The sequence below is a fragment of the Heterodontus francisci genome, chromosome 31 (assembly GCF_036365525.1).
Source record: "Heterodontus francisci isolate sHetFra1 chromosome 31, sHetFra1.hap1, whole genome shotgun sequence".
Taxonomy (NCBI): Eukaryota; Metazoa; Chordata; class Chondrichthyes; order Heterodontiformes; family Heterodontidae; genus Heterodontus; species Heterodontus francisci.
The window spans coordinates 8,005,002-8,029,983 of record NC_090401.1 but is presented as its reverse complement, the minus strand read 5'-3'; the positions used below and the strand labels follow the sequence as shown (position 1 = coordinate 8,029,983).

Below are 24,982 nucleotides of genomic sequence, written 5' to 3'. Positions count from 1 at the left end.
AATTGTGAAGTGCAGAATGTTTAATTTCCTTTTGTTTAAATCCTTCTTGGATACATCACAAATTGCAGTTCCTTCAAAGAAAATGGCAAATGGAAAAATATCAAAGTATTTTAAGTGATTTGTAGGAATTGGGTGACCAGATGGTCAATGAATGTTGGGCGTTTGAAGGCCCATGTGTACCTGGAACTTGTAAAGAGCAAAAGTTCATCCTAAAATGTGACAAAACATAACAGGACATCAAGTTGTGGAAAAAGGAAATGCGTGGTCAGAGTTTTTAAAGATATGAATGTATAGTTCCAAATAATTCATTTATTTCCCTTCAAACGTCATTAATTTCTTTCACGCCCTTCTTCCAATTCCCTTATTAATCTATCAGTCAAAGCCTCACTGCTTGATATTATTAGCATTCTTCTCATCTAAACCCCTTCTTTTCATCCCAAGACTCAAACTCCTTTCCCCATCAACCATCATCCCATGCTCCGAATAATCGATAGCTCGAAGGGGTTGAGTAACTCGGGATTGGGAGTAGTGCTGGTCTCAGACAGCGGCAGTTTGCGGCACCCAGTGTCACTGAGCCCGGATCCAAGCTGATGAAGCGCTTGCTCACTGTGCCCCGGAATCCAAGTCGCCGCGGTCCCACTGAGGTTGGCACCACTTCTCATTCACAGCGAGCGATTGGCCCGCAGTCTGCATACACTTGTGACACTCTTACCTGGAAAGTGAAACTAGATCAGCGCAGAGAGATCAGGAAACCGAACAATAGGCGCTCGCATCTCTAACCAGGTGAGTGTGCAAATTAGTGTAATGGTAGATAGTGAGTGTGCAAGTTAGTGTAATGATAGGTAGTGAGTGTGCAAGTTAGTGTAATGATAGATAGTGAGTGGAAGAATTCGTGTAATTATAATTAGTGAGTGAGAATTGGTAGAAGTGTCGTTAGAGTAAGGATTAGTACAGTTGGGAATGGGAAAATCAGGGTGACTGTGTCCCAGGAGTAATCAGCATCATTCGTTTTGTGCCAGACCCGGGCCTGGTTTTAAATGTTGTTGGATATGCTTTATAACTAAGATCGATTCATTGGTCAGTGTTTGGTTTGATTTATTTTAAATTGAAGGAGTGCCACTGCTGGCAGACTGAACAAGCGGTCGATGACGCCTGCAGCAGAGCATGTCTCCACCAGCAAACAGGAATTGGGCATGCAAGATGCTAATCGAGTGCTATTTCAGACAGACCACACATGCGAAGAACAGTCTGAGCAGCGGCAGAGAATGTCAGAAATCTGATGTAAAAACAGGAAATTGCAACAAGTTACAGCAGGCTCAGAGTGCAGTCGGAGGCTCATCATATCGCTGCTTGCATTTTGCCAAGAGCAATCCAAACTTAATCCTGGGGTGAAATCAAAAAGGAAATTAGGACAGCAAAGAGAGGGCATGAAAGAATATTGGCAAGCAAAATCAAGGTGAACCCAAAGATGTTTTATCAATACATTAAGAGTAAGAGGATAACTAAGGAGAGAGTAGGGCCAAGGACAGACCAAAAAGGTAACCTATGTGTAGGAGCAGAAGATATTGGTATGGTTCTTAATGAAGCTTTGCATCTGTCTTCACAAAAGAGGGGGACGATACAGGTATCGGTAGTTAAGGAGGAAGACTGTGAAGTATTGGATGTGATAAACACAGGGAGAGAGGAAGTATTAAAGGGATGAGCATCCTTGAAAGTTGTTAAACCACCAGGGCCAGATGAAATGTATCCGAGGCTGTTAAAAGAAACGAGAGTAAATAGCAGAGGGTCTGATCATCGTTTTCCAGTCCTCACTGGATACAGGCGTGGGGATAGAGGATTGGAAAATTGCTAACGTTGTACCTCTGTTTAAAAAGGGAGTGAAGGATAGACGGAATAATTACAGGCCAGTCAGTCTAACCTCAGGAGTGGGCAAATTTTTGGAATCTATTCTGAGAGACAGGATAAACTGTCAGCTAAAAAGGCACAGGTTAATCAAGATAGTCAGCATGAATTTGTTAAGAGAAGATCTTGTTTAACCAACTTGATTGCATTTTTTGTAGAAGTGACAAGGAAGATAGATGAGGGTAGTGCAGTTGATGTGGTCTACATGGATTTTAGCAAGGCTTTTGACAAGGTCCCACATGGCAGACTGGTTAGAAAAATAAAATCCCATGGGATCCAGGGAAATGCAGCAAGGTGGATACAAAATTGGCTCAGTGGCAGGAAACAAAGGGTAATTGTTGACAGGTATTTTAGCGACTGGGGGGCTGTTTCCAGTGGCGTTCCGCAGGCTCAGTACTGGGTCCCCTGCTTGCATATTAATGATTTGACAGTAAATGTAGGGGGCATGATCAAGAAGTTTGCTGATGACAGAAAGATTGGCAGTGTGGTAGCTAGCGAGGAGGATCGCTGTCGTCTGCAGGAAGATATTGATGGTCTGATCAGATGGGCAGAAAAGTGGCAAATGGATTCAACTTGGAGAAGCATGAGGTGATGCATTTGGGGTGGTCAAAGGAATACACGATTAATTGGAAAATACTGAGAAGTTAGAGGAAGTTAGACCTTGGAGTGAATGTCCATAGATCCCTGAAGGTAGCAAGACAGGTTGTTAAGGTGGTTAAGAAGGCATATGGAATCCTTTCCTTTGTTAGCTGAGGTATAGAATATGAGAGCAGGGAGGTTATGCTGGAACTGTATAACTCATTGGTTAGGCCACAACTTGAGTACTGTGTGCAGTTCTGGTCACCTCAGTGCAGAAAGGATGTAATTGAGCTAGAGAGGGTACAGAGCAGTGTCATGCTAGGCCCCCACCTGCCTAGAACGGGGCACATTGATTTAGTCATGAACATTGATTTTAAACTGTTCCTGGAGTTAAGAGAGGACTTGTTAAACACATCAGCCGTGGCTGGAAAAGACATTTGCATATTTGGAAGGACAAAGCAGCCGTTCCCTGACACATTCAACCCACAATAGACTTTTGATCACCAGACTTGAAGGTGGGGGAGCTCGCATTCCAGGTTGACTGCTAAGTTGGCGGAATACACAAACGGGCATGGTCAAACCAGCTAGTCACATGACTAACCTGCTGGGCAACCTGAGTTTTTTTGAATTTGTACAAACAGTTTAGGCAGAAAGCTGTTTGCTCCTGGACTGAGACCTCTCTCCTGTCTGATCCCATCTCTTTCTCACAAGTCTCTGAATTCACTGAAGGCACATGAACCCCAAGAGAGGAAAGTCTCCTACAGCAAACAAGGTTTAGGAAGAATACTGGGCCCCAACGAAAAGCAAGATCTATCTACAATCAAGGACTCTACAGTGGGCTGGAAGAACCGTAACAACAACTCTTCAGATATTGCCTCAAACTTTTCCACTTTATATTTCTTCTGCTCTTTTCTGTCTCTATTTGCATGTGTGTATCACGTATGCATGCTAGCATGGGACGCAGTGTGTATCCATAGGAGTTGACTGAATTAGAGTTTAAGTTTAATAAATTTCAACTTTTCTTCTTTAAACCTAAGAAAACCTGTTTGTGCTGTTTTCTTTGCCTTATAATTGGAAAGCGGTGAACAAGGATTCACCAAGGGGGAGCTAAAAACACAATGTGTATAAAAATAAAACCCTGTTACAGTAAGACCAGGTGAAGGCTGAAAGGGAACCTAGACTTCTTTCTCACATGGTCATAACTGGAGATTTACAAGGATGTTACCAGGACTGGAAAAATGCAGCTATGAGGAAAGATTGGATAAGCTGGGGTTGTTCTCCTTGGAACAGGGAAGGCTGAGGGGAAATCTGATTGAAATGTACAAAATTTTGAGGAGCCTGGATAGAGTGGAGGTGAAGGGTCTATTCAACTTAGCAAAGAGGTCAGTGACAAGGGGGCATAGATTTAAAGTGATTGTTAGAAAAATTAGAGGGGAGATGAAGAAACACTTTTTCACCCTGAGGATGTTGGGGGTCTGACACCCACTGCCTGAAAGGGTAGTTGAGGCAGAAACTCTCAACTCATTCAAAAGGAGTCTGGATATGCACCTCAAGTGCTGTAATCTGCAGGGCTATGGACCAAATGCTGGAAGGTGGGATTAGAATAGGTGGATCGTTTTTCGGCCAGCACAGACACGATGGGCCAAGTGGCCTCTTTCTAAGCCTTAAACTTTCTATGAGTCTATGGCTGCTCAACACCCAGTCTCATATCATCCTAAACTAATCCCACTTCCCCGTTCTACCAGTCGTCCTGTAAGGCACGGTGGCGCAGTGGTTAGCACTGCAGCCTCGCAGCTCCAGCGACCCGGGTTCAATTCTGGGTACTGCCTGTGTGGAGTTTGCAAGTTCTCCCTGTGTCTGCGTAGGTTTTCGCCGGGTGCTCCGGTTTCCTCCCACAAGCCAAAAGACTTGCAGGTTGATAGGTAAATTGGCCATTATAAATTGTCACTAGTATAGGTAGGTGGTAGGGAAATATAGGGACAGGTGGGGATGTTTGGTAGGAATATGGGATTAGTGTAGGATTAGTATAAATGGGTGGTTGATGGTCGGCACAGACTCGGTGGGCCGAAGGTCCCTATAGGTGCTGTATCTCTAAATAAATAAAATAAAAAATAAATAATCCCAGTGTTCTTATCTCCGGTCGTAGTACTATGAGAAAAGACTGGAGTGATTTGGGCTTTTCAGGCTGGAATTAAGGAGGCCTCTGCAAGATGATTTATAGAGGGAACAAAGATTGGGAGTGGTACAAGGGAACAGAATTATATGAGTAAAAAACAACTTCAAGACTGATATCAAGACATTCTTCACACAGTAAACAAACCTAGGTTGGATTTTAACAGAGCAGAAACCCTTAGAATAATTAGTTGATACAATTAGGGCGGGGCGGGGTGGCTATGGATGAATTATGATGGTCCGAATAGCGTTGTTGATCTGTAATTATCTTGTGATGAGCTGTGCTCAACTACAGCGAAATTTTGACAGGGCAGGCTCTGGATATCAATCTTTACTTGGTGGTTTGTTGTTGATCACCCATTGACTCTCTTTGGCCCACTTTTCCCTTTCTGAACATGCACAATACAGGCTGTTACAACCAGGTGAAAAATGTATCTAGAGGTCTGGTACTATCTTCACCTGGTCTTATTGTAACAGCGTTTAATTTCAAACACACTGTGTTTTAAACTCCCCTTTTGTGAATCCTTGTTCACAACTTTCCAATTATAAGGCAAAGAAATGAGCATAAACAGGCTTTTTTTGGTTTAAAGAAGAAACGTGAAATTTATTAAACCTTAAACTCCAATACAGTTAACGCCTATGGATATACGATGCCCCCACGTTAGCATGCACACGTGATACACACATGCAAATAGGGACATAAAAGAGTAGAAGAAAAGATAAGTAGAACAGTTTGAAGCAATAAAAACAAGAAATGCTGGAAATACTCAGCAGGTCTGGCGGCATCTGTGGAGAGAGAAGCAGAGTTAATGTTTCAGGTCAGTGACCTTTGATCAGAACTGGCAAAGGTTAGAAATGTAATAGGTTTTAAGCAAATAAAGCGGGGCGGGGCAAAAGATAACAAAAGGGAACATGTTGATAGGACAGGGTCACAGAGAATAACTGACCAGAAGGTCATGGAGCAAAGGCAAACGGTATGTTAATGGTGTGCTGAAAAACAAAGCATTAGTGCAGAGAGGGTGTTAATTGCCAGAAAAATGAACAGCCCTGGCCTGCAGCAACTATAGTATTTTGCATTTATTTTAGCTTGAAGCAATATCTTGTTACTGTTTATCAAGTCCTTGATTGAAGATATGGTCTTGCGTTTTGTTGGGGCCCAGTATTCTGCTTAAAACTTGTTCACATAGGAGACTTTTCTCTCTTTGAGTTACATGTCTTCAGTGGTTTCGGAAGATGGTGAGAGCAAGATGAGGGCAGACAGGAGAGGAAATGTTCTCAGTCCATGAGCACACGGCTTTCTGATCTCAAGTACTGTTTTCTTCAAACCTCTGCAACAGCTAAAATAAAAGCAAAATACTGCGGATGCTGGAAATCTGAAACAAAAACAAGAAATGCTGGATTCACTCAGCAGGTCTGGCAGCATCTGTGGAAAGAGAAGCAGAGTTAACGTTTTGGGTCAGTGACGAAGAAGGGTCACTGACCCGAAACGTTAACTCTGCTTCTCTTTCCACAGATGCTGCCAGACCTGCTGAGTGAATCCAGCATTTCTTGTTTTTGTCTCTGCAACAGCTAGTTAGTCATGTGACTAAAACTGGTCTGACCACTTCTGTGTATCGGGGCAGGGACTGGTTCCCTTTGTTTCCACACTGTCTGGTACTATGCAAATGTCTTTTCAGTTAGCGGCTTGCAGTCTTTAAGTTTTAATGTTCAGGTAGTGAAATAATGCGTGACTCAGTCTTGGCAGGTGGGGGGGGGGGGGGGGGGGGTGGGGTTTGCCTGACACAGGTTGAGGAATATTTTTCAATGAATTATCATGAAAATTTGAATATTCATCTCTTAAAATCAACAACAGCTCCCGGTGAATTGTATTCACAAAGAAAGCCCACTAGACGCTTAGAGTCATAGAGTCGTATAGCACAGAAACAGGCCCTTCGGCCCACCGCGTCCATGCCGACCATAATGCCTATCTATACTAATCCCACCTGCCTGCATTAATTCCATATCCCTCTATACCTTGCTCATTCAAGTACCTGTCCAGATGCCTCTTAAATGTTGCTACTGTTCCTGCCTCCACCACCTCCTCAGGCAGCTCATTCCAGATAACCACTATTCTTGTGAAAAATTTACCCCTTTGATCCCCTTTAAACCTCCTCCCTCTCACCTCAAATCTATGCCCTCTAGTTTTAGTCACCCATTCCATGGGAAACAGACTCTGGCTATCTACCCTATCTATGCCTCTCATAATTTTATATACCTCTATCATGTCTCCTTTCAGCCTCCCTCGTTCCAGGGAAAACAGACCCAGCCTATCCAATCTCTCTTTATAACTCAAGCCCTCCAAACCAGGCAACAGCCTTGTGAATCTTTTCTGCACCCTCTCCAGCTTAATCACATCTTTCCTGTAGTGCGGCGACCAGAACTGCATACAGTACTCCAAGTGCGGCCTAACCAACATTATGTACAACTGTAACATGACATCCCAACTCTTGTACTCAATGCCTCGGCCGATGAAGGCAAGCATGCCATACGCCTTCTTCACCACCCTGTCTACCTGTGTTGTCACTTTCTGGGAACTATGTACTTGCACCCCAAGGTCTCTCTGCTCAAGAACACTCCCCAGGGCCCTGCCATTCACTGTATATGTCCTGCCCTGGTTTAACTTCCCACAATGCATCACTTTGCACTTGTCTGCATTAAATTCCATTTGGAAATCCCTTGCCCACTTTCCCACTTGATCTATATCCTGTTGTAACCTCAGACAACCTTCTTCACTGTCCATTGTACCACCAATTTTGGTGTCATCTGCGAACTTACTAATCATGCCCCCTACATTCATATCCAAGTCATTAATATATATGACAAACAACAGAGGGCCCAGCACCGATCCCTGCAGCACACCACTGGTCACAGGCCTCCAATCTGAAAAACAACCCTCCACTACCACCCTCTGCCTCCTATCACCAAGGGAATTTTGTATCCAATTTGCTAGCTCATCCTGGATCCCATATGTTCGAACCTTCTGGACCAGCCTACCATGCGGGACCTTGTCAAAGGCCTTGCTAAAGACCATGTAGACAACGTCCATCGCCCTGCCCTCATCAATCCTCTTGGTCACCTCCTCGAAAAACTCAATCAGATGATTTTCCACGCACAAAGCCATGCTGACTATCCCTAATCAGACCTTGCCTTTTCAAATGCATATAAATCCTGTCTCTCAGAATCCCTTCCAATAACTTTCCCACCACTGATGTAAGGCTCACTGGCCTGTAGCTCCCTGGCTTATCCCTGCTGCTCTTCTTGAATAAAGGCACAACATTAGCTATCCTCCAGTCTTCCGGTACCTCCCCGTGGCTAACGATGATCCAAAAATCTCTGCCAGGGCCCCAGCAATCTCCTCCCTTGCTTCCCATAGCATCCTGCGATACACTTAGTCAGGCCCTGGGGATTTATCCACCTTAATGCTCTTCAAAACCTCCAACACCTCCTCCTTTGTAATGTTGATATGCTCCAGGATATCGCTGTTCCCTCTCTTGAACTCACTAGCTTCCATGACCTTCTCCACGGTAAATACAGATGAAAAGGATTCATTTAAGACCTTGCCCATTTCCCGTGGCTCCACACATAGATTGCCACTCTGATCCTTAAGGGAACCTAATCTCTCTCTAGCTACCCTTTTACTCTTAATATACTTATAGAATATTTTAGGATTCTCCCTTATCTTATCTGCCAGGGAAATCTCACAGCCCCTTTTCGCCCTCCTAATTTCCTTCTTAAGTGTACTTCTACATCCCTTATACTCTTCGAGGGACTCGCTTGATCCCAGCTGCCTGTACCTGACATATGCCTCCTTCTTTGTCCTGACCAGATCTTCAATATCCCTCATCAACCATGGTTCCCTAAACTTGCCAGCCTTGCCCTTCAATCTAACAAGAATATGCTTGTATTTGAACTGAATGATTGAACGATTTGAGATCATAACCTTTGCTCACATTTGTTTTGGACAGCAGCTGTGGTAATGATTTTGCTGTTGCCATTTACACCTTCTTGAGACCCATCTTTTCTTTCTTTACTTGTTCCATTACCATTGTCTCTTGCCTTCCACCATCATCACTTTTGTTATTTAATATCTCCAGTCTTCCACCCTTTCACAGACCTTCCTTCTTGTTCTTTCCTCCCCTCCCCCTTTCCCTGACTCTGTACTTGTTTAAAATTTGTTACGTCTGTTTTACTTTTTCCAGTTCTAATGAAAGATCAGTGACCTGAAATGTTAACTTTGTTTCTCTCTACAGCAGTTTTTGATTGATTTTCAGATTTTCAGCACCTGCAGTATTTTGCTTTCTCTAGTTGTGATTTCCATTTTGGCTTTGGACTTGGAGTTTCTGTCTTCCCTTAACCACAGCACTGCTCAAATCACACAGTTGGAAAAATTATTTCAAGACCAGTTTATGCCCATATTCGTAACATGCTAGCCCACGTAAGAACATAAAACATAAGAAATAGGAGCAGGAGTAGACCACACAGCCCCTTGAGCATACTCCGCCATTCAGTATGATCATGGCTGATCTTCTGCCTCAACCCCACTTTTCTGCCTGCTCCCCGTATCCCTTGATTCCCTGAGAGACCAAAAATCTGTCTATCCCAGCCGCTCATCCCAGGAACTAATCTAGTGACCCTTCGCTATACTGCCTCCAATGCAAGTATACCCTTCCTTAGATATGGAGACCAAAACAGCACTCAGTATTCCAGGTGTGGTCTCACCAAAGCCTATACAATTGCAGCAAGACTGAGTTATTCTTGTACTCCAATCCCCTTGCAATAAAGGCCAACATGCCATTTGCCTTCCTAATTGCTGTACCTGCATGCTAACTTTGTGTTCCTTGTACAAGTACACCCAAGTCTCTCTGAACATCAACATTTAGAAGTTTCATGCCTTTTAAAACAATTCTGTTTTTCTATTCCTACTACCAAAGTGAATAACCTCACACTTCTTCACATTATACTCCATCTGTCACTTTGTTACCCATTCACTTAGCCTTTGCAGTCTCTTTGTGTCTTCCTCACAGCTTGCATTCTCACCTAGCTTTGTATTAGCAAACTGAAATGCATTACTTTCTGTCTCTTCGTCTCAGTCATTATATAGATTGTAAATAGCTGAGGCCCCAACACTGATCCTTGTGACACTCCACTAGGCATAGCCTGTCAACTTGAAAATGCCCCATTTATCCCTACTGTCTGCTTCCTGTCTGTTAACCAATCCTCAGTCCATGCTAATATATTGCTCCCAACTGCATCAGGCCTGATCTTGCCTACTAACCTTTTGTGTGGCACCTTATCCAATGCCTTTTGGAAATCTAAGTATATGACATCTAATGGCTCCCCTTTATCTACCCTACTTGTTGCATCCTCCAACAACTCTAATAAATTTGTCAAACATGATTTCCTTTTTGTAAAACCATGTTGACTTTTTGATCATAGAATGCTTTTCTGAGTACATTGTTAAGACTCCCTTAATAATAGATTCCAGCAATTCCCTCACCACTGATGTCAGGCTAACGGGCCTGTTGTTTCCTATTTTCTCTCTCCCTCCTTCTTGAATAGCGGTATTACATTTGCTAACTTGTAATGATGCCAGTCTAAAGCGTGAGAGTTTACTGAAAGATATATATATACCCCATACTCTAGAGGTTATGGACTGGATTGAGGAACTGAAAAAGGTTTAAGTCATCGAAAGAAAATGAATTACACTGAGAGTCTACAATCAGGATCGTTCTATTACTGTTAAAACTATGGTCATCTTCGTGTTGGAATATACTGTTGGCAATTAATAAAAATACTTTTCTTTCAGATCAGGTCAATAGAATGGAGTCGGCTGATTCAGAGGGAGCCACCAACAATTCCACAGGTACTGCTCGCTGTGTTGCAATGTTGAGCTTGAAACAGTTAAGTACAGAAAATGCTTGAGTCCCAGGTTCACTCATGAAACACCACCCTCATCACTTCACTGGGGAGCTGATTGCCAAAGGCCGCTCTGAGTATTAACAATGCTGGGAGTTAATTAACATATATTACAATGCTGGGAGTTAATTAACATATATAATAATGCTGATAGCTTATTAGGATATATTACAATGATTAGCATATATTACAAGGCATGGAGTTTATTGACACCTGTGTACCTGGGGCTAGGATGAAAGTCACACCATAGTCAGTTTTTATGACACTGGTTAATTTCTGGCAGTCACAGGGGATCAGTGAAATATCACCCAGGGGGCCTCTCTCTTTGTTTTGATCAGGTAACATATGGCATTCAGGGAGCATTGCGGGCTCCTGTAGTGAAACCCTCAGCTTTCTGAGTACAAATTTCTGAGTGGAAATAGTAACACATTTTGTAAGATCCTGAGTTACTGCTCCTCTTAACCACAGAGCAGAGTGAAGGGTAACTTGTGCTGTGAGTAATTCGGTCAGTAATGCAGTTAGAGGGGGAACAGTAAATCACCACTCGTGGAAGAAAAGGGACAGAGACTGGGCTGTTCCCTTGCATGCCCTCGTCAGTTTCTTGAACTTCTGAAATGACAACAGCAAACCCAGCCCTGTCGACCCTGCAAAGTCCTCCTTACTAACATCTGGGGGCTTGTGCCAAAATTGGGAGAGCTGTCCCACAGACTAGTCAAGCAACAGCCTGACATAGTCATATTCACGGAACCATACCTTACGTCCATTGTCCCGGACACCACCATCACCATTCTGTGGTATGTCCTATCCCAGTGGCAGGACAGACTTGCCAGAAGTGGCAGCACAGGGGTATACAATCAGGAGGGAGTTGCCCTGGGAGTCCTCAACATTGACTCTGGACCCCATGAATTCTCATGGCATCAGGTCAAACGTGGACAAGGAAACCTCCTGCTGATTACCACCTACCATCCTCCCTCAGCTGATGAATCAGTACCCCTCCATGTTGAACACCACTTGGAGGAAGCACTGAGGGTGGCAAGGACACAGAATGTACCCTGGGTGGGGGACTTCAATGTCCATCACCAAGAGTGGTTCAGTAGCACCAATACTGACCGAGCTGGCTGAGTCTTGAAGGACATAACTGCTAGACTGGGCCTGGGGCAGGTGGTGAGGGAACCAACAAGAGGGAAAAACCTACCAGACCTTGTCCTCACCAATCTACCTGTTGCAGATGCATCTGTCCATGACAATATTGACACGGGTGACCACCGCACAATCCTTGTGAAAACAAAGTCCCATTTTCACACTGATCATGTTGTGTGCCACAACACCGTGCTAAATGGGATAGATTCAGAACAGATCTGGCAGCTCAAAAACTGGGCATCCATGAGGCGCTGTGGACCATCAGCAGCAGCAGAATTATATTCAACCACAATCTGTAACCTCATTGCCCGCATAGCCTTCACTCCACGATTACCATCAAGCTAAGGGATCAACCCCGGTTCAATGAAGAGTGCAGGAGAGCATGCCAAGAGCAGCACCAGGCATAACTAAAAATGAGGTAGCAACCTGGTGAAGCTACAACACAGGACTACTTGCATGCCAAACAGTAGCATCAGCATGCTGTAGATAGGGCTATGTGATCCCACAACCAACAGATCAGTTCAAAGATCTGCAGTCCTGCCACATCCAGTCATGAATGGTGGTGGACAATTAAACAACTAACCAGAGGAGGAGGCTCCACATAGATCCCTATCCTCAATGATGGAGGAACCCAGCACATCAGTGCAAGAAAAAAGCCTGAAGCATTTGCGACCATCTTCAGTCAAAAGTGCCAAACAGATGATCCATCTCGGTCTCCTCCTAAGGCTCCTTGCATCACAGATTCAGCCAATTCGATTCACTCCACATATTTGCAAGAAACAGCAAAAGGCTCTGGGCACTGTAAAGGCTACAGGTCCTGAAAACATCCCGGCTGTAGTACTGAATACTTGTGCTGCAGAACTAGCTGTGCCCCTAGCCAAGCCGTTCCAGTACAGCTACAAAACTGGCATCCACCTGACAATGTGGAAAATTGCCCAGGCATGTCCTGTCCACAAAAAGCAGGACTAATCCAATCTGGCTAACTACTGCCCCATGGGTCCACTCTCGATCATCAGCAAATTGATGGAAGGTGTTGTCGACAGTGCTATCAAGTGCCACTTAAACAGCAACCGACCTTATCAGTTTGGGTTCCACCAGGGCCACTCAGGTCCTGACCTCATTACAGCCTTGGTTCCAACAGGGACAAAGGAGCTGAACTCCAGAAGTGAGGTGAGAGTGACTGCTCTTGATACAAAGGCACCATTTGAGCTAGTGTGGTATCAAGGAGCACGAGTAAAATTGAAGTCAGTGGGAATCGGGGAAAACTCTCCACTGGTTGGAGTTAAAGCCAGCAGAAAGGAAGATGGTGTGTTTGTTGAAGGTCAATCATTGCAGCCCCAGGACATTGCTGCAGGAGCTCCTTAGCGCAGTGTCCTAGGCCCAACCATCTTCAGCTGCTTCATCAATGACCTTCCCTTCATCATAAGGTCAGAAGTAGGAATGTTCGCTGATGATTTTATGGTGTTCAGCACCATTCGTGACTCCTCAGATGCTGAAGCAGCCCATGTCCTTCGGCAGAGAGACCAGGCTTGGGCTGATAAGTAGCAAGTAACATTCATGCTACAAAGTACCAGGCAATGATGATCTCCAATAAGAGACAATCTAACCATCTCCCCTTGACTTTCAATGGCATTACCATCACTGAATCCCTCACTATCAACTTCCTGGGGGTCGTTATTCACCAGCACCTGAACTGGAGCAGCCACATAAATACTGAGGCTGCAAGAGCAGGTCAGAGGCTGGGAATTCTGCAGCAAGTAACCCACCTTCTACCTCCCTGAAGCCTGTCCACCATCTACAAGGCACAAGTGTGATGGAATATTCTCCATTGCCTGGATGAGTGCGGCTCCAACAGCACTGAGGAAGATCGGCACTTTCCAGGACAAAGTTGCCCGCTTGATCGGCACCCTATCCACCATCTTAAGCACTCACTTCCTTCAACACCAATGTACAGTGACAGCAGTGTGTACCATGTACAAGAGGCACTGCAGCAACTCACCACACCTCCACTGACAGCATCTTCCAAACCTGCGACCTCTTCCACCTAGAAGGACAAAGGCAGCAGATGCATGGGAACACCATCATCTACTAGTTTCTCTCCAAGCTACACACCATCCTGACTTGGAAGTATATCGCCATTCCTTCACTGTCACTGGATCAAAATCCTGGAACTCCCTTCCTAACAGCACTGTGGGCGTACCCGCACCAGATGGACACTAATGGGTTCAAGAAGGCAGCTCACCATCACCTTCTCAAGGGCAATCAGCGATGGGCAACAAATGCTGGCCCACATCCCATGAAATGAATTTAAAAAAGCACATAGAATCATAGATTAGAATCAGAGCATGGTTGCAGCACAGAAGGAGGCCATTCAGCCCCTTGAGGCCAAGCCCACTCTCAGCAAGAGCTCCCACCTCATCCCACTCTCCCACCTTTGCTCTGCAGCCCTGAAATTTTTTTTCTCTTCAGATAATTATCCGATTCCCTTTTGAAGGCCTCAATTTACTCTGCCTCCATCACACTCTCAGGCAGTGCTTTCCGGATCCTAACCACTCGCTGCACAAAAAAGTTTTTCCTCATGTCACCATTGCTTCTTTTGCCAATCGCCTTAAATTAGTGTCCTCTGTTTCTCGACTCTCCTGCCAATGGGAGCCATTTTTCCCTATCTGCTCTGTCCAGACCCCTCATGATTTTTGATCTCTGTCATATTCCCTCTTAATCTTCTCTTCTCCAAGGACAACAGCCCAAGCTTCTCCAATCTATCCACGTAACTGAAGTTCCTCATCCCTGGAACCATTCTCATGAATCTTTTCTGCACCCTCTCGGATTCCTAGACATTTTTCCTTAAGTATGGTGCCCAGAATTGGACACACCCTCTGCTCCTGTACCGACTTTAGAATTGTACCCTTTATTTTATATTGCCTCTGCTTGTTCTTCCTACCAAAAATAGTCACTTCGCACTTCTCAGCATTAAATTTCATCTGCCACTTGTCCACCTATTCCACCAGCTTGTCTATGTCCTCTTGACGTTTATCACTACCCTCCTAACAATTCACAATACTTCCAAGTTTTGTATCATTTGCAAATTTTGAAATTGTGTCCTGTACACCCAAGTCTAGGCCATTAATATATATCAGGAAAAATAGTGGTCCAAACACTAACCCCTAGGGAACTCCACTGTATACCTTCCTCCAGTCTGAAAATAACCCTTCACCACTACTCTCTGTTTCCTGTCACTCAGCCAATTTCGTATCCATGCTGTCACTGTTGCTTTTATTCCATGGGCTTGAACTTTGCTGACAAGCCTGTTATGGGGCACTTTATCAAATGCCGTTTGGAAGTCCATGTTCACCACAGCAACTGCATTACCCTCATCAACCCTCTCTATTACCTCATCAAAAAACTCAAGAAAGTTAATTAAGCACAATTTGCTCTTATTTTTTTAAAATTCTTTTATGGGATGTGGGCATCGCTGGCTAGGTCAGCATTTATTGCCCATCCCTAACTGCCCTTGAGAAGGTGGTGGTGAGCCGCCTTCTTGAATAGCTGCTGTCCATGTGGTGTAGGTACACCCACAGTGCTGTTAGGAAGGGCGTTCCAGAATTTTGACCCAGCAACAGTGAAGGAACGGTGATCTCATTCCAAGTCAGGATGGAGCGTGGCTTGGAGAGGAACTTGCAGGTGGTGGTAAGCCATTTAGCACTGAGATGAGAGGGATTTATTCACCCAGAGAGTGGTGAACCTGTGGAATTCTCTACTACGGAAAGCAGTTGAGGCTAAATCATTAAATGTATTCAAGAAAGAGTTAGATATAGTTCTTGGGGCTAAAGAGATCAAGGGATACGGGGAAAAAGCGGGAACAGTTTACTGAGTTTGGATGATCAGCCATGATTGAAGGGCCGAATGATCAACTCTTGCTCCTATTTTTCTATGTTTCTATGTGATGTTCCCATGCATCTGCTGCCCTTGACTTTCTAGGTGGTAGAGGTCATGGGTTTGGAGGGAGGGAGTGAATGTTGAAGATGGTGGATTGGGTGCTAATCAAACGGGCTGCTTTGTCCTGGATGGTGTGCTAGCTTTCCTTAATTAATCCACATTTGTTCAAGTGACTCTTAATTTTGTGCTACATTATCGTTTTTACAAGCTTTCCCATCACCAAGGTTAAACTGACAGGGATGTAGTTGTTGGGCTTATCCTTGTACCCTTTTTTAACAAGAGTTTAAAAATTGCACTTCTCCAGTCCTCTGGCATCCTGCATCTAAGGCACATTGGAGATTATGGCCAGTACCTCCGCAATTTCCACCCGTACTTCCCTCCAGTGTCCTTGGATTAATCTCATCCAGTCCTAGTGACTTATCAATGTTAAATACAACCAGCCTCCTCTTTATCAATTTTTAGCCCATTCAATGTCTCAATTTCCTCCTCTTTTAACATGGCTTGGGCAGCATCCTTGGTAAAGACAGATGCAGAGTACTCATTTCGTACATCACCCATACTTTTGAAGGCTTTTGATAAGATCCCACACTGGAGGTTAGTTAACAATATTAGACCATATGGCATTGGGGGTAATATACTGCTATGGATTGAAACTTGGTTAATAGACAGAACGCAGAGAGTAGGTTTAAACGGGTTATTCTTAGGATGGCAGAGTGTTACTAGTGGGGTACCACAAGGATCAGTGCTTGGGCCAAAGCTGTTCACAATCTATATAAATGATTTGGATGTGGGGACCAAATGTAATACTTCCAAATTTGCTGATGATACAAAACTAGGTGGAAATGTAAGTTGTGCAGAGGTTACAAGGAGGCTTCATGGGACTTGGACAGGCTAAGTGAATGGGCAAGAACATGGTAGATAGAATATAATGTGAATAAGTGTGAAGTGCTCCACTTTGGTAGAAAAAATAGAAAGGCAGAGTATTTCTTAAATGCTGAGAGGTTGAGAAGTGTTGATTAGAGATACAGCACTGAAACAGGCCCTTCGGCCCACCGAGTCTGTGCCGACCATCAACCACCCATTTATACTAATCCTACACTAATCCCATATTCCTACCAAACATCCCCACCTGTCCCTATATTTCCCTACCACCTACCTATACTAGTGACAATTTATAATGGCCAATTTACCTACCAACCTGCAAGTCTTTTGGCTTGTGGGAGGAAACCGGAGCACCCGGAGAAAACCCACGCAGACACAGGGAGAACTTGCAAACTCCACACAGGCAGGACCCAGAATCGAACCCGGGTCCCTGGAGCTGTGAGGCTGCGGTGCTAACCACTGCGCCACTGTACCGCCCTATGTTATGTTATCCCTGTGGAGATCGCAAACCAAAAGAATCAAATCCAATGAATTACCTTAGTTTAGAGAGAAAACAAAACAAACGAACTAGACTGCAGAACTTTTCAGACGACTACCAAGAAAACAGTTGAAAGCTCCCTTTGACCTTCTGGAACCCAGAAGCAAGCCTGAAATTGTGAACGTGGCCCTCCCAGTGAGGACCCCAAGACTTTAACTTCAATTAAAGACATTACAACCCAGGATTTGCATTCTATTTATTGCCAACCTTACTTCAACCACCCGACTTTTTCCTCCCCGATCTATTTGTGTGTGTGTGTATGTTCCTTTTGTATGCATGTGAGCGTAGTTGCATAGTGTATTTTAGTAATTTTAACCAGTTTAGAGTGATAAGGTTAATAAGCTTACATCTTCCTTGTTTAAACCCAAGAAAACCTGTCTGATTGGTTCATTTGTAATTATATTCGAGGAAGAATGAGCAAGGGCTCTCTGAGTTGGTAAGCTAAAATCACTGTGTTTAAAAAGATAACCCTGTTACGGCCAAACCAGAGAAGGGGCGAGAGGGGAGCCTGAGACCCCTTCCTTACCTGCTCATAACAGAGCCTTGCAGTCTTCCCTTCAACGATTCAATTTTGTTGCCTCTCGAATGACCTCGGCCCTGCTTATGACAGTCTTGATGGTGTGGTTCCACTAGACACTCTTGAAGGCACTGAAAACAGCTGCAACAACTCATATTTACCAAGGGCCAGCTCCCAGAAAACAGGTTCCAATCACAGCAGCCTGTCTTTTTGAAAACAACAGCTTGCTGTTTGCTTTACAACTGCAGTCTGTAATCAAATAAACTGAAACTCGAGCTCCAGCCATATGTCTCTGGTCAAATGACTGTTTCTTTATTTTACATGGTTCCATCTAGTTCTGATTTTCCCAGAACTCTGGAACTTTCAGTTTCATTTTTTAATGAAGGACTGTCCCCAAAAAACAAGCTTTGAAGCCAGTCAGTGCTCCTAACAGTACATGCAACAAGTCAACTGTTAAGATAACAGTCTGTATACATAGCTAATCTAAACGTTATGACCTTAAGATCACTGTCCCCTAAATGTTCCCCTACTAACTACTTGATCCACTTGATCATTCCTCAGATCCAGATCCAGCAGTACCTCCTTCCTCATTGGGCCAGAAACATACTGATGTAGAAAATTCTCCTGAATACATTTCATAAACTCTTCCCCCTCTCTGCCCTTTACTCTATTACTTTCCCAGTCTATATTAGGATAATAAAAGTCATTACTCCATAATTCTCACACATCTCTAATTTCCTTTCAAATTTGTTCCTCAATATCTTTTGCACTAGTTGGTGGCCTATGGAATACATTCAGTAATGTAATGGTACTTTATTTTTTTCTTAGCTCTAGCCAAATAAATTCTGTCCTTGATCCCTTTATAGAACATCCTCCCCCTCTAGCACTGTTATGTTCTCCTTAATCAATACTGCTATCCCTCCTCCTTTCTGTTCTTTATAATCTTTCCTGAACTCTTTGTATCCAGGAATATTTTATACCTAGTCCTGCCCTTTTTTGAGCCAGGTCTCCATTATCACCACAACATCATATTTTCATGTGGCTATCTGCGTCTGCAGCTCACCAACCTTTTTTACCACTCTCTGTGCATTTACATACATGCACAGTAAACATAATTTAAACCTTATTACATTACCTCTTACTCTGACCCCATCTAATACCTTACTATTTTCTATTCTAGTCCTATCTGTCTCTCACAATTCTCTGTGCAACTTGTTTTTCCTCTCTAATAATGTCTCCTGGTTCCTACACCGCTCCCAAGTTAGTTTAAACCCTCCCCAACAGCACCAGTAAATTACCTTGTAAGACCATTGGTCCTGGCCTGTACAGATCCCATCTCGCCCAGAATTGATCACCATGTCCTAGGAATCTAAAGCCCTTCCTCCGACACCATCTCTCCAGCCTGCTCTATCATCCTATTTCTATACTGCAAGGTACCAAGAGTCATCTGGAGATTATTACCTTTAAGGTCCTGCTTGCTAATTTCCTTCCTAGCTCCCTAAACTCTGCCTGCAGGATCTCATCCCCCTTTCTTCCTATGTCATTGGTACCGATATGGACTACGACCGCTGACTATTCACCCTCACCCCACAGAAGGCAATTTACCACCTTGGATTCATGTCTGCGGCCACAGAATTGCCTGTGTTCCCGTAATTATTGAATCCCCTATCACTATTGATTTCCCAATTTTCTTCCTGCCCCCTCTGTATAGCTGTGCTGCCATGGACTTGGCTCTGGCTGCACTGCCAGAGAAACCATCCCTGTAACCAATATTCAGAACTAAATACTGGTTGGAACATAAGAACATAAGCATTAGGAGCAGGAGTAGACTATACGGCTCCTTGTGCCTGCTCCACCATTCATAATGATCTTCTGCCTGAATTATATTTTCCTGCTTGCTCCCCTTATCCCTTGATTCTCTGTGTTACGACCATATGAGGTTTGGTTGTAACCTGGTTTGGTTGTAACAGGGTTTAACTTTTAAAACACAGTGATTTTAGCTTACCACCTCGGTGAGCCTTTGCTCACTGCACTCTAATTGTAATTGCAAATGAACCAATCAGACAGGTTTTCTTAGGTTTAAACAAGAAAGATGTGAGTTTACCAGTCTAACCCAGTTAAAATTACTAAAATACGTGATGCAACCACGCGCTCATGCATACGAGAAACACACACATAAGTAGATACAGAGAAGAAGAATGAACTGGGGGTGGTGTTGTACAGTTTGTAACAAATGGAATTCAGTTACTGGATGGTAATGTCCTTGATACAATGTCCTCAATTAAAGTTGAGGTCTTGGAGACCTCACTGAACCTCAGTGCACAGTTTCAAGTTTGCTTCTCTGATACCAGAAGGCCGAAGAGAGGCTTTGTCTGTAGTCTTGAAACGTAGAAGCTGCCCCCATGGCTTTTCTGGGACTTTTCTGGAGAGAGAGAGAGAGAGACAGAGAGAGAAGTCTTCTCCTTGGTGTTTAAATTGCAGTCTCTTCCTTTCTGTGCGGCACAATTCAAAAAGCCCCAGTCTGGGCAGCAGGTAGGTCATGTACTATCTCTTTGTTTGGAACAGCCACTTCTTGAAGGGTGGTTGGATTTCAGAGCCTCCCAGACATACTCCATGGGGGGATGGGGGGTGGAGTTTGTCTCTTACAAAGCCAAAATATGTCGGTGTCTTTTGATCATCACTGTTGTCCAGACCAATCTTGTTAATTGAATCAAGGAGCACCCCCATTGTCTCTCCATTCATGTCTCACAGAATGCAAATATGCAACCAATTTTTCAGTTGCTCTGTTCTTTTTTTTGTTTAAACATTGTTCTTTGCAATGTCCAGTAAAAAAAAGTTTCAAGTATTGTTCCATATGACAAAATTAATATGTTTCCATTTGGCAGGTATGATTTCTGTCATACCTGAGAGACCAAAAATCTGTTTATCTCAGCCTTAAATATATTCAATGATGGAGCACTCACAAACCTCTCAGGTAGACAAATCCAAATATTCACAACCCTTTGAGTGAAGAAGTTTCTCTCCATCTCAGTCCTAAATGATCGGCCCTTATCCTAAGGCTGTGCCCCTGTGTTCTAGATTCCCCAGCCAGGAAAATAATCTCTCAATGTCTGCCCCGTCAAACCCCTTCAGAAGCTTGTAAATTTCAATGAGATCACCTCTCATTCTCCTAAACGTCGGAAAGTATACACCCAATTTACTCAGTCTCTCATCATAGGACAACCTTCTCACTCCTGGATCCAAACTAGTGAACCTTCGCTGTACCGCCTCCAATGCAAGTATATCCTTCCTTAGATATGGAGACCAAAACTGTGCACTGTAGTCCAGATGTGGTCTCACCAAAGCCATGTACAATTGTAGCAAAACTTTCTTATTCTTGTACTCCAATTCTCTTGCAATAAAAGCCAACATCCCATTTGCCTTCATAATTTGTTTGTTTCTCTCTCCACAATTGCTGCCAGACCTGCTGAGTCTGAGTCAAAAGTTCCAGCACTTTTTGTTTTTATTTCAGATTTCCAGCATCTGCAGTATTTTGCTTTTATTATTATGCTAACTTTCTGTGTTCCTTGTACCTTTGTTCCTTCTGAATATGGACATTTAGAAAAGTCATACCTTCTAAAAAAATATTCTGCTTTTCAGTTCTTATGACCAAAGTGAATAACCTCACACTTCCCCACATTATACTCCATCTGCCATCTTGTGGCCAACTCACTTGACCTATACATTTCTCTTTGCAGCCTCTTTGTGTCATTCTCACAGTTTACATTCTCACCTAGCTTTGTATCATCAGCAAACTTGGATATATTACTCTCTGTCTCTTTGTCTAAGTTATTAATATAGATTGTAAATAACTGAGGCCCCATCACTGATCCTTGCGGCACTGTATGAGTCACAGCCTGCCGACTTGAAAATGCCCTGTTTATCCCTACATTTTTCTTCCTGTCCATTAACCAATCCTCTATCCATGCTAATATATTACCCCCAACTCCATGAGCCCTTTTCTTGCGAGTGAAATGCAGTCAGGGGACTCCTGCGCTGCCTGCCTGGTTCTCCATGACTGCCTGGTGGTCACCATTTCCTCTCTGCCTGCATATCCTTAAGCTGTAGGGTGACCACTTCTGTAAAAGTTCTATCCACGAAACTCTGAGACTTGCTGCTTTGCCGCAGTGACAACAGTTGTTGCTCAAGCTCCAAAACACGTGATCAGGCTTCTGCAGCTGACGGCACATTCTGTACATGTGGTTGTCCAGGACACAAGAAGTTTCCTGGAGTTCCCACATGGAACAGGTTGCGCACTCCACTGCAGTGGGGTGCCTTACCATGCCTCAATTTATTCGTCTGTTAACTGACTTAGCAGAAATAAACTTAAGACTTAAATTAATAAAAACTCAACAGTGACTCACCAATCAGGTGCTTCCCTTCTGCTGATGTTGCATTATTTTATTGAAAGTTAACAAATATTTTACTTAACTCTTATTATCTGTATACCTCAGATTTTAATTTACTGAAAAATCCAGAACCCTTTAGTGTTGCTATTGCTTTCTATTTAATTTTATCTATCCCTAGATTTGATTAATGAATTGATATGATAAATGATCAAATTGGCTTTAGTTTTATGCTGATTAATTGATCTAGTCTTAATTTATAGTTGATTAATTTAATTAAATTACAATAGAAATTAAAAGCTTGCCAATGTACTCACTTATTATGACGCTTTGTCCAGTGACGTCACTTCATGATATATCCTTACCTCTCGCTGCTGCCCATCTCTCCCGTTGTGTTTTGTTGCTGTGCTGCTGTTGGGGTTTGCCTCACAGTATATATAAGTCTCCTACCTCTTGCTGTGCTTTACTGCTCTGCAGCTGTTGGTGTTTGCCACACTGGAATGAAGGGCTCCTCTCTCCCTCTGTGCTTTGTTGATCTGACAGTGCCGGTGGTTCCCGTGCAGTTTTTAAAGATTTCTCTCTCTTATGCTTTGCTGCTCTATCTTCTTGTTGAAGTGGCCTCTCAGTTACGTACCTGACGCTGAAAGGTCCTGATCAGACCTCCAGTTTCAAGAGCCCACCCACAGCCCTTAATTGGGCAGGGAACCTGTCCCCATCCCAATTCAGGGGGCAACTCGGTCAAAATTCCAGTGACTGTTTCCTTCCTGGGGTAGACTTGGGACCCTGCTCCCGAGGCAAAAATTCATCTCTGGGTGTCAGTACTGTGAGTGAGAGGATGACACTGAGTAGTAAAAAGACTTCTCAGACCCTCCACATGACCTTCTCTTGTAATCAGTTACGCCATCAATATTTATGGAGCTTTGAAAATGTCAATGCATCACTCATTCTTGAAGGGTTCCCATCTGACCCATGGGATCTTTTCAACTACTGTGCTGCATGTGCTCCTTAAAGGGTCCACAAGAGGCCGCTGCAAAAATAGCACACCGTGTTTGAAATGATTTTGGTGAACACTCCTCCTGGCCTTACAAAAATTGTCCCACTCACTGCCAGGCCCTCAGCAGCCTGCATCTCACAAATTGGTAAGTTGCCTGTCAATGCTTGTGACTTTATTTTAACGAAGTTGGACCACTAAAATGGATGGGGCACCCTGTCTGTGACATTGGCCTGGTGGTGATTACCCGGCAGATCTCTGACCCCTCTGTATTTTACAGTCCTACGCCATTCTCCAAAAACATTTGACTTGTCGTTTTAGCTGATCAAATCTCTGGTCCGTGGAGGATGTAGTTGAAATCTTCTATAAATTCCTACATGCTTTTCACTGCAGGTTGCATCCTGGTCTACAAACTCAGCAAGGGCAGGAACTAGAAAGTGCAGAGTTTGGACAGTTTAGGGTTGCTACATTTAGAGTAACTCTCAGGCTGCTGACTGAAAAATGATATGAAACAGTCAAAGGCATGACATATGAACAGTGAATGCTTGAGAGGAAAATGGTGACTTTGAACGTATGGCTGCCAGAGCTCTTCACTGGGGCCTTCCTCATGTTATGTCTATGTTTGTTGTAGATTAACAGTTCCTGATTTTAGCTTCCATGCCTGGCAGAAACTGGGTGGGGGGAGAGCAGTTAAATGAGTGCAGTGACTTTCTGCTTCGATCATACTGCCTGCTCGCTATATCTCAATGTTAATTTGCTCTTTAGAGCAGTCAAGCGGATACCTGACCCAAGCTGGAGGAGCTGTCTTAAAATATGTATATTGGGCCCCGATCTGGTATTTCAATCTGAGGCTTGAGTAGTGATGGCTTCTTAATTGAGCCACAAATGTCAGCATGGAGGTGGCTGGGCCAGCAGAGGCCCAGGAAAATAGGTTTAAATTTGTTAGGTTCCCTTATGGGGCAGGAAGGGCCAGAGTGCTTCTCTGGGTTAAACAAGGAAATATTGGCCCTCCATTTCCCCTGGCTTACCCCCACTCCCCCTGTTGCCTTTGCCCCACCCCCTCCAGGGACCATCACCTTTGCTGTGTTTTTGACACTGGACTTGCTTTTGCTACAGGCCTGGGCTCCCTGAAGTCTCTATGTCAATTGCCCCTGAGAGATTTTAATTAAAGAAATGAATTGCTAATCCCCCTTTCTGAATTCAAACTGTTTTCTTTCAGCTCCAATTTCCAGAGTGGAGCCCGATGATTCTGAGGCAACCAGCAGCAATGGTAGGTCTCAAATGCTTTATCAAAGTTTTATTTTTATTTTTGTATGAACAGTATACAAACATCATAATTAAATGAGATGAAGCACAGACAGGTTAGGCAAGTACACTGACCCACTCGGACATTGGGAAGTGATCAATCAGTGTCACACAATGCTTGAGCTATCTTCTTCCCTCTCTCTCACAGTGTCTGTCAAGCTATAATCCCTAGTTTTCATCCACCCATTTTGTAAAATATTCATTGAACATCAGTAAAGCATTGTACAGGTAAAGCACACACTTAATATCCTAATAGAGAACAACTCTGTACTGCCTCTATCCTGTTAGATAACAGTATGACCCAGGGCCATTACTATAAAGCTCAATGTTAAAGAACTGGACACTAATTTCACATGTTTCCTTATGTGTGCTTCTCTTGTCTTCCAAAAGCATTCAAACTTTCATGAGCTGAGATCAATGAAAATCAAGAAATTTGTTAATTTTACAGATTAGACATAGTGTAATCCTGAATTTTGACTTATTTTGTAACACTTCCCATAACATACAAATCAATAGTGTTCCCCACATTATTCCTGTTAGTGGACTAAAGCACACACTTCTTTTTTGGCCCTATCCCTCGAACTTTAATCCCTTACCTTGTTGATGGCTAGGCCACAATGTAAATAGGGATTTCCTGAATACAGTCGGCGCTGGCCTCTTCAGGGCAATCCTAACCTGCA

General features: G+C 43.6%; 1 protein-coding gene across 2 annotated transcripts in view; it reads left to right on the top strand.

The window, feature by feature from the left end:
• The first annotated feature begins 723 nt into the window (after positions 1 to 723).
• LOC137347064 (nuclear GTPase SLIP-GC-like) overlaps positions 724 to 24,982 on the top strand; it is a 351,039-nt gene continuing 326,780 nt past the window's right edge. The window contains exons 1-3 of one of the 2 annotated variants that reach the window (XM_068011077.1): positions 724 to 783; positions 10,499 to 10,555; positions 24,217 to 24,267. In XM_068011077.1, the coding sequence (XP_067867178.1) occupies positions 10,513 to 10,555; positions 24,217 to 24,267 (94 nt within the window). In that variant the 5' untranslated portion in view covers positions 724 to 783; positions 10,499 to 10,512. Of the gene's footprint in view, positions 784 to 6,324; positions 6,365 to 10,498; positions 10,556 to 24,216; positions 24,268 to 24,982 lie in introns of those variants that run through there. The other variant, XM_068011078.1, reaches the window with a different exon arrangement.